Source organism: Lathamus discolor, chromosome 4, assembly GCF_037157495.1.
Source record: "Lathamus discolor isolate bLatDis1 chromosome 4, bLatDis1.hap1, whole genome shotgun sequence".
Taxonomy (NCBI): domain Eukaryota; kingdom Metazoa; phylum Chordata; class Aves; order Psittaciformes; family Psittacidae; genus Lathamus; species Lathamus discolor.
Genome location: NC_088887.1, coordinates 36,553,943 through 36,571,185, shown reverse-complemented (window position 1 = coordinate 36,571,185; position 17,243 = coordinate 36,553,943). Strand labels below are relative to the sequence as shown.

Below are 17,243 nucleotides of genomic sequence, written 5' to 3'. Positions count from 1 at the left end.
TCATGTTGGCAAAGGAGTCCCAGCTGGGTAGAGGAGCCTGGCAGTCAACAAGCCAAACATAGTTGCTGATGTGGACCTATGAACACGGCGGGCAAACATCAACTAGAGCTTTCTATTAGCTGACTACTGTTACAGCACCCATTATTAACATGATTGTGTCACAATTTTTATCTCCTTCATCTTCAGGCGCAGCCAGGCACCATATCAGATCACATTTAGGGTTTGTGATTAATTACGAGATCACAAACCTGATGCCTTTTGAAATGTATTTTGAAGCACAGCTCGAGAGCTTAGCCCCTGGCTTCCTGGCAGGCTGTGCAGAGGGCTGGGGATGCTGCCGGGTTGCAGGACTCTGCCTCACACACACACCAAATGGGGCCGTGGGGCTGCACCGCCTCACGGTGCCAACAAGACGCTGTTATCACAAAACCCAGTGTCCAGCCCTGACTCCCCACATCGTCCCCAGCAGCGCCCAGAGCCGGCGGTGAAGGGCTCCTGTTTGATGGGGCAAGCGCAGCCTCCCTGCAGGGGCCGACGCCTTCGCGGAGGTCGGGAGCGCCCTGCCAGGCGGTACGGATGAGGCTTTAGGAATGGATCAGTGGCGACGGGCGATGGCCTGAGACTCTCCGTACAGCCGGAATGGAGCGTCGCGATTGAGTGGTACGGAGCCGGCGTCCCGCACCTCAGCTCCCGGCGTGCCAGAGACAGGGCGGATCGCAGCCGCCCCAGGAGGCTAGAGGCGACGTTTGTCAGCTGCGCGGGTGCCGACCTACCAGCAGAACTGGCCGCACACCGGCCGCGGGTGCGCACGGAAGGCGGAAATCCCCGGCGGGAGGAGACGTGGGAGGGAAAAAGGGAAACGGCGTGAACCGAGCAGCCTTTGGCTTAGCTCGGCGCTGCACAACTCGGGTATCCGCCTGCCTCCCGCGGCGCTGCGATGGAGCTGCGAGGGTGAGTGGCGGCCTCGGGGCAATAGGAGCTGGGATCCCCCACGCTTGTCGCTGGAAACGGGATTGAGGGGTGGGCGGGCGGGCTGCTGGCTGGGGGGGAAGGGTGCAGAAAGATACACACCCGCCCTCCTTATTAAAATCCGAGTACCGCTGCTGCAGTGCAGCGGGCAGGAAAAGTTCTGCCAGGGTGGCCTTCCGAAACGGAGACCGGACCGAGTTGCTGCGCGGGGTCCCCCCACGGAACCCGGCCCCGGGACGGCAGTTTTAAACGTGCCCGGTGTTGGCTGCGTGTACGGGGTGTGCAGCTGCGCCGGGCGCCCGTGGATGCGGGAGGTGGGTTTTGCAAGGCACCCCCGTGGTTCAGCGCTCGCCTGCCTGCCTGCCCCACCTGCCTGTGCTGCAGGCGAGTAACTGGCATTTAATTTGGCCTTTTTGCCGAATGTAACTGATAACAGAAGGAAAGCTGGGCCGCCTTTTTTTTTTTTTTTTATAGCCCAGGTTAGCGTTGGCGTGCAGAAGGGTTAGAAAAGCTTCACAGGGCACTCACTGATGCGAGAAGAGCGATTTCCCCACAAGGGAAGGAGACAAAGCGAATCTCGGCAGCAGGGCAAAAGCCCCAAAGTTATTATTGCAAGTATCAGGACATCTTTTGTCCGGCTGGTTTGTGTCAGAATAGCAGCATCGTATAACTCTAAAATAAATAGTACATTAAAAAGTTGAGATGTTCCTAGGAAGAATAATCTCAGCAAACATGAATGTATGAAAGAGGAAGTGCAACTTTCTCCCGTTCCACATGACACTTTAAAAAATATATAGAAGGGGAAGGTGTGGGAAAGAATTAAAAAAAAAAAAAAAAAACAAACTTTTTTTTTAAATAGAGAACCTATGACACTAATACACCTACACATGTTCTTAGTGAAGCTCACTGGTAGTGACAGGCACAGAAGCTGAGTGTACATCCGAGGCAAAAAGGAGGCTTCTCAGCAGGCAAGAGCATTTCTCTCCTTTTCTAACAGGAGCCTAGCAATAGAGCTGTTCCAGACAAACATGGGTTGACACTGCCCCATATTACCACACTCTTACCTCCAAGTTAGAGTATGAGCGTCTCTAGATCTGTCCAATCTTGACTGTGTCATCATTTATTAAAATAAGAAATCAAGGCCTGCTTTGTATGTATCCATTAGTTAATCAGTTCTAGCCAGCTGGCTAAATGTTTGTTGGCACTAGCAAATGCCTACCATGGGAAATTCCCCAAAGAGTCCCACAAAGATCAGTTAACTGTTGTCCTTCATTTATTTCAAATGACTTCATATATCCATAGTTTCTGACTTGGGCGGGGAACAATAAAACAAACACAGCTCTGAGATTAAGGACTAAGTTATGGTGACCTTGTCTAAACTGACCTATATAAGCATGGCACGAAAGTGATGGCTCCTGCAGTGTAAAAATATGACAAAGATACAATACCTGTAAAAGCTATCAAAAGCTACTGCCAGAGACAGAACAGAGCAGAGCTGCCTATCTGACAGTGTTGCAGATTTACAAAATACGTATCAGAGTAGAAATGTTACACACTGCGCATCCACTTAAGCTTTTGAAACCTCATCTATGAGGCCATTTCAAAGGACACAAAAAAGGAAAAGAAAATACTCTCTTTGTATTAAAGTAATGCAATTCAGACTGACTCTTCCCTAAACTTTCTCCATCTCATTCTCTGGAGTTGGGGCTTCAAGTGGAGGTATGTTTTGTGTCAGGAACTTTCTCTGCTTTCTCCATGGGAAACCAAATGTGTTTGGAAAGGTGAGAATTTTCTTAGAGGGCAGATGAGAATTAGCAACCCTCTTCCACAGCAGAGAAGACCCAAGTTCTGCTCTGGCAGGTGATACAAATAAAGCTGGGCAGAAGTGATGCTGTGCCTGGGAGGTGCTGGGTTAGTCTCAGCTAGACAACGGGGCAGGAACTGTGGGGGAAAGGGCAGGAAGCCTGGAAGAGGGAGGGGATGTTCTAATGCGCAGCTGATGGGGGAAAGTGAGCTGAGAAATGAATGCAGGGGGAGTGAGCTTAGGTTAGGGCTTGGAGGGAGGAGGGTCGGGCAGGGTAGGGTTGGTTTAAAGCAAAAACATAGAGCAGTCTGGGTGGAAGACCATGAAGCTCACTCCTAGGTGGATGTGGGCTTCTGAGGGCAGCACTCCCCATTGCCTCAGCCCTTAGCTCAGTGTTGGACCTAGCTGAGGGTCGAGAACAATTGAGTAACAGAACACACCTAGGTAGTGTGGCCTCACAGTCGTGCTCACTTGCAAAAGTGAGCTGGGGAATCTGGTGATGAGAAGGCACTTGCATCCCTTTGCTCAGCTCAGCAACCTTACTGCAGCATGAGAGGTAATATCAAAGTGGGCAATTGCAGCCACACAGCTCTCATTCCAAAGCCATTGCAGCATCTTCCTTTTCTTTCACAGAAGTCTTGAGAAAGGAGAGCACAACATATACATAGGCATAGTGATGGAAGGCTATTTAAAAGTAACTCTTAGGAAAGGGCTGCACATTTATCTTTCTTAAAGCCCTATATGATAAGGGTTAAATCACCTGGATTTTACAGATAGGTTAAACTGGGTTTTCCCATAGCATCCAGCAGGTGTAACTCTATTGGGAAACTCCTGCAGAGATTTGCCCCTCCAGAGGAATCAAATACACTGAATTCTTTCCAGCAAAACCTCTGCACAGCACACTGCTATTACCACTGCTCCTGTTTATGTGTTTTTACTGAGCGCACAACTGATGGGCAGCATGGTCAGCTGCCTGTTATCCTTTAACCAGATAAAACCATGACTTGTTGGGTTTCAGCAAAACAGTGGGATGCAGGGCTTTGACCTGTGATCCTTCTTAGTGATCCAGACAGACATTATAGAAATAGGCCCTGGAGGCTATATTGTGTGTTTTTGTCAAGAAAGTTGGGCATGACACCAGCTTCATGCCTTCTGCTTCGATTCCAATATTTGCACATTTTATTGTTAGTCATGCCCTCAGCCACCCATCCACAGAGTTACATCATTTGAACAGAAGTTTTGCAGCTGTCAGAAATGCAAATACTTAATGGGACATTATGTAATCACAGTACCTAATTTACCTACTCCTGCTACTATATTAAACAATCAATATTAGGTTTATTGATTATTTAAACAACAGAGATGCTGAAGTCAATCATGTAACCTCTTCTTTACTTTTTATTTTAGCTATGGATTTCTGTTACTGCTCCTTCATACCATGAGAGCTGGTAAGTTCAGAACAGTTTAGTTAAAAATGAAGCTGCACTTTCTTTAAAACATTTGGCCAAATACACAAGGTGGTTGTAATATGTACAATATAAGCATCTTCGTGTTTTCAGCAAGACACTTAAGAATTCCTTAGTGTGAAATGTTTCTGTAACGTGCATCAGGGAAGGAAGAAAACAATTTGTTTCTAGCAGTTTCAGTACAGAGAATAGCAAGAACCTTATGGATGCTCTTGCTCAGATTGCTCTGCTTGATTCACAAGCATTCCTGCACCTTTATCTCTGCCAGCAAAAAGCCTTAGAAGGGGGGTAATAAGGGCTATCGATAAGCAGATCTAACATGCTTGGATAACATACTTATATTATGACTAGCATTACACATCACAGTATCAAGTAGTCAGTATTAAGTCTTTTACTACAGTTCCAAAAATCCCTTTCAAATCAAAGATAAGGTTAAATGACATCACCTGGTGATATTTAAATGTTTTTAAGAGTTGTCTTTCCCCTGTTCTTGCTTAATCACTGAGAAGGGCCCAACAAAGTCATCAAGGAAACTCCCCAAAATCAGGGCAAACTGTGCCAGATACAGTCTCAGTAGATGCCAGTTGGCCTGTTCCTGGAGAACACCAGTGATGAGGTGCGCCTGCCTTCCCAGGGTTCGCTTTTCGTGCTGCTGTGAGGGGTTTTTTTCTACTAAGCTTGAGCTGTAGCAGCCTTCTTACAGGTCAAGCCTGTTACTTCTTGTCTCACCCAACAGGGGATAAGGGCTCAGAGAACATAACTACCTTCCTCCCTGCAAGTACTATGTTTGCTTCAGCGGTATTTTTAAGACAGGGTGCCTAACTTCAATGCGTAGATGAACTATTTCTTGAGTCTTGTGCACCAGCACAAAGACATGTCCCTGGTGGACATTGCTGCCTTCCTTGCACCTCACCATGCATTGTTTCCACATTTCCAAACCCTCACTCCTGTCATCTTTCTTTCCCTAGCTCACCAACCCACATAATCCCTTCCCCCAGCTGTAATGTCTCCCATTTAACCCCATGTCTGACACCCCCCCTCACCCTCCACTCCAGCATTTACAACATGCACATTGCTTTGGTCTTAGCAACCAGTTGCACCAGAGAGGTTTTGGCTCCTGGAAGGGAGGAGAGGTGCCCCATCCCTCTCAGAAGAGAGTCTGTGGCCAGAACCACCCTAGCCTTCTGGGAGTCACTGACCTGCACTTTCTGCATCACTTGTCAGCCAGCTCATGCCTTTACCTTGCTGCTCTCCAGGAGGAGAGCCTGCCTTTCTCATGTCTTGAGGCCAAGAAAAGTGTCCTGAAAGCCAGACGCTGTACTGGCCTACCTCACATGGCCGTAAGAGGTTATAAATGTCTAATGAATGTGTCACCAGAGGTACCTGGACATGCTGGTTTCCCAGCTGGGTGTATTTGTTGAGAAGGTGACGCCACCAGCAGCAATAAAATGTGATTGCTATGACATGCACACTTTGAGAAACATTTCTTTTACTCCCCCTTTATAATTTTGGGGGTCTCAAAATGACAGCAGTACTCTTTTTCTTATCGGTGTTTACACTTCCTGTGATTTACACCTGGTGGTGTTTGGCATTTTTCTTCATTTAAAAAGAAGAAAAAAATGTTATTATTAAAGTATTAGGACTTGAGTATGTGTCTGCAGGCAATGAGCAAAGTGAAACATGCAGGTATCCATGGGGCTGGGAATGCTTAGACCAATTGGTCAGAGAAGGAAATAACTAGAAGGCTTTATACTGCAAAAGGTCCCTTTGGAAAATACAGACAAACACACATGGAGAGAATTAGTCACCAGCACGTCAGGAGGCAGGAATGACTATAAAGTGAACATGTTCATCTGCTTAGTATAGGTACTAATACTGGAGTTCACTCATGTGGTAGAATATACTTGAAAAGAGTAAAACCTCTTCCACATAACCTCCCTTTTTTTTCTGTCTCTTTTAATCTTGTAGTGATTGCACTGGAGAAGAAGATCATTGTTAGTAAACTTGGAGAAAACACTACATTGAGTTGCATTTATCGAGGAAGAAAATTGCACTTAAAAAATCTACGGGTATACTGGCAAATAGATGATGATAAAGAGGAGTGTACAGTTGTACATGCACTGATCTCTGGTCAAGACAATGAAAGTGAACAGTGTATTCACTTTAAAAATAGGACTCAATTATTCTGGGATAGATTGGAAAATGGTGATTTTTCTCTACTATTACTAAACGTCAGCCAGAGTGATGAACGTACATACAGATGTGTAGTACTGGAGAAAGCTGAGTATACCAGCATGGTTCATCAGGCAGAAGTGGTTCTCAGTTTAGCAGGTAAGAACTTGTATCACTTGCACATACTTGCCCAGTTCTCATTCCATCTTTCCAAATTCATGCCATTTCAATATTGTATTTAGGCGTACCATTAACTTTGAAACATGGTTCAGCCCTTTGCTGAAATGAAGCCTGCTTAATTTTAACGTTACAGACAGGGAATACAGAACTGGGAGAATCTATCACAGCCGTTTATCCCATGTGGGAGGCTTTCATCTTGGTTTTCTGTAATATAAAGGCTTACTGGGTAACAGCAGCTTAAGAAGTCGCTTTCTTCCTGAGTTTGGCTTCAGCTTTCTGCCCTTCCAGTAATTCTCTCAGCTCTCTGGCTTACATACCAAACCTGCAGGTGTTTCTTTCACATCATGAGGATGGTGTGAAACCCAGACTTTCTGCTTCAGAACCCATATCAAAATTTTGTATTTTCAATACATTTTGACATGTCAACAACTATTCTTTTTCTCCTGCTCTCCAGCTAGTTATAGCCAACCAATACTCAGTGGCCCAGTAAGTAACAGTGACAGCACTGGAGAGGAGGTGACTTTCTGCTGCAGGTCTGGCAATGGATACCCAGAGCCCAGGCTTTATTGGATAAATAAAACTGACAACAGCCACCTGCCTCCATCAGAGCTAATGATCATCCCCAACAGCAATGGCATTTACAGCATTTTTAGCACACTGAAGGTTAAAGCCACTTCTAGCATGCAAATAGAGTGCTCCATAGAAAATAAGATACTATAGGAAAATCTGTCAGCCAACTGTAAGTCCCTTCATGCTACTTTATGTTTTCTAGCTTACACGGATATCAACCGGCGTGCCTCTGTGAGCAGATACACACTAGTGAGGGGTATGCATTAATTCAGAAGTTCCAGAAAGTGCCAAGAAGAGCTTAGGTTTTGTCAAGCTAGTTATGTTTAGCCATGGATTTTATGTTTACTTCTTTCATACTGAACCAAGCGTGTTAAGACAATAGCACTGAGAAGCTCTTGCATCCAAGGCAGTCACTAGGCTTTACCCATTGGTTCATCAGGAACACGATGACATGGGAGTCAGGTTATTTTTCAGGGAGCACCATACCAGAGATCCATGATTCCCAAACTGCTGCCCCACTGCTTTACAGCGCTCACATTTGCTTTTTACTCTGCTAGTTTCAAAGTTCTGTTTTCAGTCTCCAAAATTCAGTTCAGTACAATGTACTATTTAAAGCATGCCTATATCAATATTAGCGCAATATTAGCGCAATATTAGCGCCATAGAACAATAGACCTACTAGCACAAGCATAATACTCTATTACTGACAGGAGTGATCAATAGTAAAAACAAGTATTAGCCACTCAACTGTTCACAAAACCAGAAAGATGTTAAAAAAAGAAACAAAAACAAAAAAACAACAACAAAAAAAACCCACCAAACCAAACAAAACCAAAACAACAAGCTGTTAGAAAGGTTTAACTCCAGTGCCAACAGCAGAGTTCGTGATTTCCAAAAAGCTGCGTAGAGAAGCTATGTGGGGCAGGACAGCTTATCTCCTTATTGCTGTTACTGGCCCTGCTTCCCACCACACCATTCACTCAAAAGGTTTCTGCACCCTGGCACAAGGAGGTTTGATGATCTGCATAACTGTAGATGTTTAACTGAACACACCAAGGAATCACATATTGTTGACTTAAAGATACTTAATGTCAACTATTTCCAGGAACAAAAATCGTGCACATGAGCAGAGTTGAGAGAGCAGAGTTGAGCACATGAGAGTGGTTGTATGACAGCATACCCTTATTGTCATCCCAAATTAAAGGAAAACTAAGTAACCTTTCATTAGTTTCCTAACAGCATTCTCTCATATTGTATGCTGGCTAAATCAGAATTCATCTTACTATTATTTGTTGGTTTCTAAAAGCACTGCCATATTTGAAACATTAGGAGATATTCTTTTAAACCTTCAAGTTGCAGCAGTCAGTGGAAGTTCATCACTAACATCAAGAAAACAGGTTTTCACCCACTTTTATGAATACCATGAAATTTGTCTTACAGATTCTGTATGAATTTATTTTCAACTGAATCTATATACAAGCTCAAACATACAGTGTCCCAAGATTGGCAGAAGAGAAGAACAAGAAGGAAGAAAGGGATTCATGCCGTATGATAACAGGGAGGAATAAACTGCCATTGTATTATTAGACAGAATAAGCTGGAGATGTACCTTTCTTAGAAGGAATACCACCAGAATCACAGTAATATGAACAGCGCAAATATTTAGTCCTTCAGAACTTTTTTCCATGTGTAAAATACAGTCAAATATTTGTCTGGTATGAAATGTGAAAACTTACACCTTGGTACATTATTTTTCTATTTTATTTCTAGACACTCAGCAGAAGCGAAGCAATGGGTGTAGCACGGAAAGTCACAAAAGCCCGAGAAAAAATGGACAAGGTGCTCAGGCAGCTGGCATCGTTTCCATTGTCGTTCTGATAGGTGTTCTAGCTGTAATAATCTGCTAGCTGAGGAGACGGAGGTCCTCTAGACTAGAGTCCTACACAGGTAATGAGGCCTTTCATTTGCATGACCAAACCGGAAGAATTCTTGGGGTTTTTTGCCAAAATATTTAATGCTATCCAGCGCATGGCTAGAAGGCACAAGTAAGCTGCCTGCACACAACAGCAGGAAATTATGCTGTTAGCAAAAAAACTAGGACAGATGTAATGCCTCAGGACATGTTATTCTTTAACATTTTCTGCTGTAGTGCCTGAGCCTCACAGGGGCTAGTTGTTGGATGTGAGAGTAACTCAGATTTTGCGCCTTTTCAGGCCATAGTTTCTCAGATGTGATGCCTGTAGCCTGTTCCTGAGCATATGGAGGGGATGCTCCTCTATTTTGCAAGACTGGGGTCAGTAGTTTGTTCTGCTAAGCACAATCCAAAGCAGAAATCAGAGGATAAATCAATCCCAAGAGCTTTAGAGTCACTGGGTGGACAAATAAGGGTTCAAGATCCTACTGGGATCGAGCAGCTTTCTACAGGTTAGAAATAAAGCATGTTTTGTCACTCCAGGTTATACACACATACTGTTGTATCGATGCATTTTCCCGTGTGCGGGACTCTGCAATGCTTGGCGTTGGTAGCTGTAATAGACATCTTCTGAACCAAATGATGTATCTGAGTACTTACTGTAAGCAGCTTTGCAGGTACGCAAGAGATAACATCTAGGAAGAGGGAAGCAGGGACAACACCACTTTTCATGGACAGGGACAAACCACATTTTCAATCCATGCCCTCTTCCTCATGGCTAGCAAGCCCGGGTGTTCAGAAAAAGGCAGTGTAGTGATTTTGCCCAGCATCTGCAGCAGCTGTGCTGTGCTAGGAGCCATGCCATTGCTTCAGAAACCACTCATATCCTTCCCAAAACATGGAGCAGGACTGTTGTTTCAAGCCCCCAAACCAATCCTTGCTCAAACGGTAACCTAGCTTGTAAGCAAATAGAGTATGGACTGCATTTTGCTGTCCAAAGAGCATTGAACTCTCAACTTTGGTGGATGTTGCTTAATATTAATTCAGTTTGGCTAAAGATGATAGTTATCTGACATGCTTAAAACAGTGCATTTGTTTCAACAGATGTCCAGCTAAATGAAGACAGCAGAGTAACTAACTAAAAGTATTAAAAATATTTTACTGTATTTGTCTCAAGAGTGACTGAACTTCATAGCTTCTATACTCAAGTTCAGCACAAAGCCTTTGGATAATACTTGCTGGATATTACAAGCTCAAGCATGTACAGTCATAGCCCTGATGTTTCTGTCAGCCCTTTCCTTGAGCTCTGCAAGTGTTGGCAAAGGCAGCCTCAGGGTCTTGATTCCTAGAAGTTCCTTCAGCAGTTCAGGCCAAAGGACATAACAAATCAACAAGGGACATGGAGCATACAGGCTTAAGCCACCCTCCTTCCTGTTCTACAGCTATGCTGAAGCCCCTGTCGCCATCAAAACAGCACCAAATATTTCAGGCATCCCAATTTGAGGGCAGCTTAGGCCAATACCAGAGAAGCAAGAATGATCTAGGAAATGTGATCTTTGATGAAAGACTGGTTATGCGTGTTTAAACTGGAGAAGAAAAACTGATTAAGGACACAATAATCCCCCTCTTCAGCAAGTCCTTAAAGAGGATGAGACAAGTTATTTGCTGTGCCAACCTAGCAGACACAGCACTTAAGGAACAACAGGCTGAAACAAAGGAGATTTAAGTTAGATGTTAGGAAGAAAAGATGCTTGTCTAAGGGTAATAGTAGTTGAGTACTGAGGCAAAGAGTTTGTGCTGGCTGTTAAGTCTCTATCAGTCCAGGTTTGCTGCTATTCTGTTTTTCCTTAATGAAAAAGGAAATCAGTATCTGTCAGAAATTCTTTAGAATAGCTGGTGCTACTGTGAGACTACTGTGATGGTTTCTTGGATAAATCCTAGTCTAATTCAATCATTTTATACTTTCAAACAAGTTACATGTAGTGGATGAGGGGTAAGGCACTGTGGAGGTACACCCACAGGGACATGCTGCCACAACATTTTGCTTTTAAATACAGATGTAAAGTATGTTTCTGCTTCTAGCAGTTTAACCTTATGAAGAAGGTCAGATTGTTTCATAGGAGTTGGGAATCCTGAATACTGCAAACCAGAAAAAGAGCCTATTGAGACTAGCTTTGCTGTTACAAAGGAAAAGGTTTTGGAAACTGTGAGGAAGGCAGGTTGAAAAGAAAAGCAATTTCATCCCGGTGGGGTTAGTTTCTCCAAACACCCATTACAGTCAGTGGGGAGAAATTCAGAACTGGAGCAATGCTGAATTGGTCTCTGGAGGGATCCAGTCCCTGCCTGTGAAGGAGTTTCAGGAAGATTGTTTCCCTTAACCACATCCAGGGTTTGTTCATCTTCTTCTCCGAGGGTGACACTGACAAGGGAGGGAGATGTTAGCAGGAGAGCAGTTCTTGCATTTGCACAGAGAGGTACTTTCATTCTATGGCAAAAGGCAGAGGGTCCCTAGTGTCTCAGGTACCCAGGCAGAGGCAGGGTTTTGCAATGGCTGATTCTTTCTCAGAAGCATAAGTATCTTTTTTCCATACCTTTGCAGCTTGTTCCACTGGTTATGTAGGAAAGACAATGCTAGGACAGTTATTTCTGGGGTGGGTTTTTTTTTTAATGAAGTTGTTTCTTTTTACAGCACCTGTCTAAATGGAAAGTCTGCCAATAATTTGGACAGCTGGAGATGTGTCAGGAGAAGCATCACCCCTTATTGCAGTGGCAGTATTACCTGCAATGCAAGTGATAGATTTCTGCAGACCATGCCAAGAGAGATGGCAAAAAAAAAAAAAGCTTCTCCAAAGGAGACAGCAAAATCTACTGGATTTGTGTTCCAGCCACTGGATTTCTTTCCAGCCACTGGTTGTGTCCACACAACAGTTGTGTCACCACACCAGCTAGCCACTTTGAACAGTCTGTGATAGTCTGTTGGTGCTTTATGCTCCTGCACTGCAGAAAGCAGTAAGCCTGGGACTTAGCTACTCTGTACCAAACTACGGAAAACTGGTGAGTTCCCAGTCTCTCATCACCTTTGAGGACTTTGTTAGCAGCAGAAGCAACTGCATTTCAGGAACATGGGAAGTTCTTGCTGTGCCTCCTTACCCTGATGATGACTACTGGATGTGAAGAAAGGCAGCTACAAAACAACAAAAACCAAACAAACAAAACAAGAAAAAAGAAAAAAAACAAAAAACAAAAAACACCCAACACCCCCCCCCCCCCAAAAAAAACCCAAACAACAAACTACTGAAGGACTCTCTGCAAAATGACATTTGTGACTTTTTCCACCTTTTTCTCTCCACAGCACATCTTTTAACTGTCTGGTTTCACCAGCTGCATGTTATTCTGTACAGAATTAAGTAGAACATTTTGACCTAGTCCTCCAAAAATGGCAGTTGCTCTGATGGGGTTAAGCACCAAATATGTTACCATAATGCAGTGTGCTTTCTTTGCATGCACTTGATATCAGCATTTTGGTTTTTACTAAATATTCCATTGAAAAGAGAACTTCCACTTCTGGCAGAAGCCAGTGCATAGTATGTGAAAGAACAGGCTATGGAAATCTGACCAATTCAAAACGGTGCCCTCTATGTTAATGTCAGGTTACCTTGACTTTCCCTTTTCAGGATACAACAAAACCTGTGGTCAAGCTCTGCTTGATTCAGCTAGTCTTTACTTAAGCACTCCCCTGTGGCTTCCAGGGAGGATTTTAAACTCAAATTTTTAAACTGACATTTTCCTTGTGTCCCATCCCTAAAACACAGACACACACACAAAAAAGGAAGTACAGAGTACTGTCCTGGGTTCAGCAGTAGCAGTCAGTTTTTCTCCTTCCTAGTAGCTGGTGCAGCGCTGCATTTTGACTTTCAGCCTGCGAACAGAGCTGATAAAACTGATGGTTTTAGTTGCTGCTCAGTAATGTTTAGTCTGACCAAGGACTTTGTGAGTCTCATGCTCTGCCAGGACGAGGGGAGGCCGGGAGGAAGCAGAGACAGGGCACCTGACCCAAACTGACCAAAGAGGTATTCCATACCACAGCACATCATGCCCAGGGAGGTAACTGAGAGTTACCTGGAAGGGCACAGGCTCTCTTCAGGGTGTCAAACTCGTTTGGTGGTGGTATTGTATTCTCTTCCCTTGTTATTTTCCCTTATCATTATTATCATTGGTGATAGCAGCAGTGATTTGTGTTATACCTTAGTTACTGGGCTGTTCTTATCTCAACCTGTGAGAGTTACATTCTCTCAATTCTCCTCCCCATCCCTCCAGGAGCTGGGGGTGGGGGGGGAAGGAAAGAAAGAGGGAGAAAGGGGCAGGGAGTGAGTGAACGAGCTGTGTGGCTCGGTTTAAACCATGACAAGTACATGACTGTGTTTTCCATGAATGTCCAGAAAGCAGTTTCTGGACATTCATGCATTCTGCATGGAACTACAGTTTCCATGTGCCAGTGCATGTGCCGTGCTATTTCATCTCAGCCCAGAGAAACTAGTTGAAAACAGCAATGCTGCTCATAGTATAAGGCTTTGAAGAAGGAGGAATCTGTACTACCTCTCTTGCTTAGATGGGGTAGTTTCCCCATCCTGTCATGGCAGGTATGGCAATGATGATTTTAAACTGAGCCCTGAAAACACTTGGCTTTTCCTGCACCAGTTGCTAGACTAAAGTTCTACCAGTTCTGTAAATAAGTCACAGCCTTGTTTGTCCAAGCTCAGCATATAAGAGGCACTCTAGTGTCAACCGTGAGATAAGACTGATTTTTTTGTGTGTAAAGATCAGCTTTCAAATCCCAGACAAGTGAAAATAAATTTTGGTTTCCTGTTCTCCCATCATGTGGGATCCAGAAACATTTGGCAATAACGCCGATAGCTTTTGTTGAAACAATACCCCTGAGGAGGCTCTGAGCTGGGTAGCTGTGCACCACCACTGCGTTAGTATTTTGTGGGAGGGCTGCACAGGCTCAGCTTCCATGGCATTTAAGCGAAAGAGCAGTTTAGCTCTCACTTGGTGCAATCAAGGCTTACCAATTTGAACAGGGTAGGGAAGTTGTTTAGAAAAAGAAATAAGGGAAGCTTCAACTAAAGAATTAAGCTCCCACCTAGGTTCTAAGTAACTGTGTACAACTGTGGAGTTTCTAAGACATTTTATCTATTAACATAAAGAGTATATTGCTAATCAATGTCTGAAAAATACTGTTTTATTTATTAATTTCACTTTTGTCCTTTGCAGTCTTCCAATCTACATCTGTACCATACCCTGTTCAGTGGGACATTTAGCTGACAACATTTAACAGATAAGATTACTAAGGTGCCTTAAGTTAATTAAATGTCAGTCTTCCCTTGCCTTCTCTCAAGATCCATTAATCTATATGTTAGATATTTTCTGGGTCCATATCTAGTTTCAGTGAACCCTAAAAGGGATTTGCTTGAGGAAAGCATGGAAGCTTGCAGACACTTCAAAAAAGTGAACATCATCTGTGTGCATGTGAGCTATTTCCTAGTGGTTCAGTAAGAAGTCCTGCAGACATTTCCTTGCTATCACATGAAGTTTTTGTGCAGCCTTTTTCATACCGCTGTAACTGACAGAAGCCTTTACTAAAACCACTTTTTCACCTCTAGATTCAGCAACTGCAAGAAGCTGGAATGGTTTAGAGATACAAGAAACAGCCTAGCAGTCACTTCATGATATGTTGTTAAACTAATTTAGGCTAGTTGGATTTTCTTACTACTCGGTTATTTCATGGTACATAGTGAATACATCTAAATGCAGCAGCCTGCTGTTGCAAAATCCATACTTTGAATTGATTTAGGTTTCCAGCTATTTTTGAAGGCAAGTAAATCCTAGATGATGACTGTTTGTTACAATTCGAAGTACTTGGAGTTTTGTAGTAACAGGTTTTGTCATATACATGTTTATATTTGAATAAAATCCATTCATTCTTCTGAATGTTTAAATCTATCAGCACATAAAGACTAGTCATTCCAAATCATTGCTCCCAACCAATGTGGCAGGTTTACTTTCAGCCATAATTTTCTGGGCATACAAACACACCTTTCCTAAGCCCACAGATGAAAAGAGACCGACACAATATGGGGACTTGACAATCTGTGCTCTGTTTTCACTCACACCTTGAATGAACTGATGAAAGCCACACAGTAGCCTGAGCGCAGCACTGAGCCTAGGCTGATAAATCTTTCTCTTGCCCATCCCCTAGCAGAACAGAGGTATAACACACCCTCCCCGCTTCCAGAACTGAAACCAGCTCATTGCACGGTCCCAGGGCAGTTCTGGACTTGGGTGCCAGCATCGCCACATTTCCTTAAGTTAAAGATAGCAGCTCACATGAACTGCATATCCCAAGCAACTTAAGCACGTGCACAGGGAAGTGCCACTTAGATGCAGCTTTGTGGGAAGACTTAAGAAACGGCTCACTTTCACAGCAAAGTGAAAGGCTTTTGTTGTGGCACAGCTGGTAAACCACAGAAGGAAAGCCCCGAGGGAGAGAACATGTGTTGCTGCTTAGTGGTCTGAATCTATCCATCCTGCAGTCAAATTCATTATTTAAATCTTGCCACCTGCCAAGAGCTGAAATGCCTGTTTTGCTCAAAAATGCATTCCCTTTTTCCACTTCAACAATGCTGCCAAAAACCTCCACAAACTTCAATAGCCTTTTATGCTTATGTCAAATAAACATTACTAGCTGCTTTCCCAAACTGCAGAATGAAGCCTTTTCATATTTGTAGCAGTTTTGCAGGGTTCACATTACTCATGAGGGTGCTCTCTCTAACCTCTCCCTTCAAGCGCAGAGGAACTGCTCTAAAGAACATTTGTGAGTACAGACCAACTCCACAGGGAGAGAACCCTTCCCACCCCCTACAGAAGTTAGTTTGGCTCTTTGAGACTTTTTGTCTCAGTGTGTCATGTGGCATTAGGACCTTCACCACTCTCACTGTATCAATACAGGTTGAAATCATGGTCAACTGGACCCTATTTGAAGTTTATGAAATGGCACCCCACATGTTCCTTGAGGTGATCTCCTCTGGCAGTCCAGGGCACTGCAAGCCACACACCAGTAGCCTGTCTCATTCATCTCTCAAGACATACTTATGTGATGATGTGTCAGTGTGTCAGTTCATACAATTACCTTCCAACACAAAAGAACACTTCCAACACTTCATGCGTTATCAGCACTGCTTATAAGCATAAGCATATACGAACCAATGCTCCATGCTGCAAAACACAAGTCACTGGGAACTACTCACAAACTCAGGTACTTTGTTAGGGAAAAGCCTGTCTCCCATTTTAGTCTGGAAGAGAAAATGGCTGTGTAGAGCTAGATGCTTTTGTATCAAGAGAAGGCTGACCTTCCAACTCGCCCCAGATAAGTCCCAACAGTTTAGTAATAAAAATCCTAATTTGTTTTCCTGTGATTCCAGGAAGCGCTGCTTAGGGCTGTTTTATAATTGGAAAACTTGGACGCAGAAGTTGCACGCTTAGGATCACACAAGGCTGTAGCTGACTTGGTGCTTGAACAAAATGTCTCCAGGATGCAGAGACCTTCTCTCCTTTCACATGCCAGATTGGGAAGCCTGCTCTTTGCAACATCCACCCCAGTAGACATCATGAGTCAAGAGAAGCCGTTTGCTGGTTTTGGATAGGGTTGCATATAAGCTGCAGATTACACTTTCATATCTGTTGCACAAAAACATCTGCCCTTGAAGAAATTGTAAAGAGGAAAAAGATAGAGTCTTTTAGCTTTTAAGAATGGTCAGTAAGATGCAACACTAACACAGCCATAGTGCGGACAGAGGGTGAGTGCTGACTTTACCTTCTTAATTTCTTCCGCCAGGAGATTTGCGCTGTCACATCATCAGTCTTACAAGACCGAGAGTGTACTTTCAAAACAAAAATCAGGTTTGCTTGGAAAAAAATCCACAGCATCTTGCTAGAAGCAATTCTATTCCTCTCAATCTCTTTGTCAGTCAGACTTACCACTATTGTTTTACCTAACTTCTAAAATACATCACTACTGCCGTCACTGTAGCTAAAAAGAGGTCAAGGGTTAAAGGCATAAAGAGTCTGAAATGTTGCCAAAGCACTTTAGCTGCTTTTGTAGCAAGGCAAA

At 43.7% G+C, this 17,243-nt stretch overlaps 1 protein-coding gene across 1 annotated transcript; it reads left to right on the top strand.

The window, feature by feature from the left end:
- The first annotated feature begins 339 nt into the window (after positions 1–339).
- LOC136013346 (CD276 antigen-like) lies at positions 340–15,076 on the top strand. The gene is made up of 5 exons (XM_065677088.1): positions 340–951; positions 4,181–4,221; positions 6,208–6,570; positions 8,932–9,108; positions 11,763–15,076. The coding sequence occupies exons 1-4, from the start codon at positions 938–940 to the stop codon at positions 9,066–9,068; spliced, it is 555 nt and encodes a 184-aa protein (XP_065533160.1). The 5' UTR covers positions 340–937; the 3' UTR covers positions 9,069–9,108; positions 11,763–15,076.
- Positions 15,077–17,243: the final 2,167 nt, after the last annotated feature.

Excerpts from the sequence above, each read along its gene's own strand:
- LOC136013346 (XM_065677088.1), top strand. Across the intron at positions 4,222-6,207 it reads CCTTCATACCATGAGAGCTG|TGATTGCACTGGAGAAGAAG; the intron begins GTAAGTTCAGAA and ends TTAATCTTGTAG. Across the intron at positions 6,571-8,931 it reads AGTGGTTCTCAGTTTAGCAG|ACACTCAGCAGAAGCGAAGC; the intron begins GTAAGAACTTGT and ends TTTTATTTCTAG.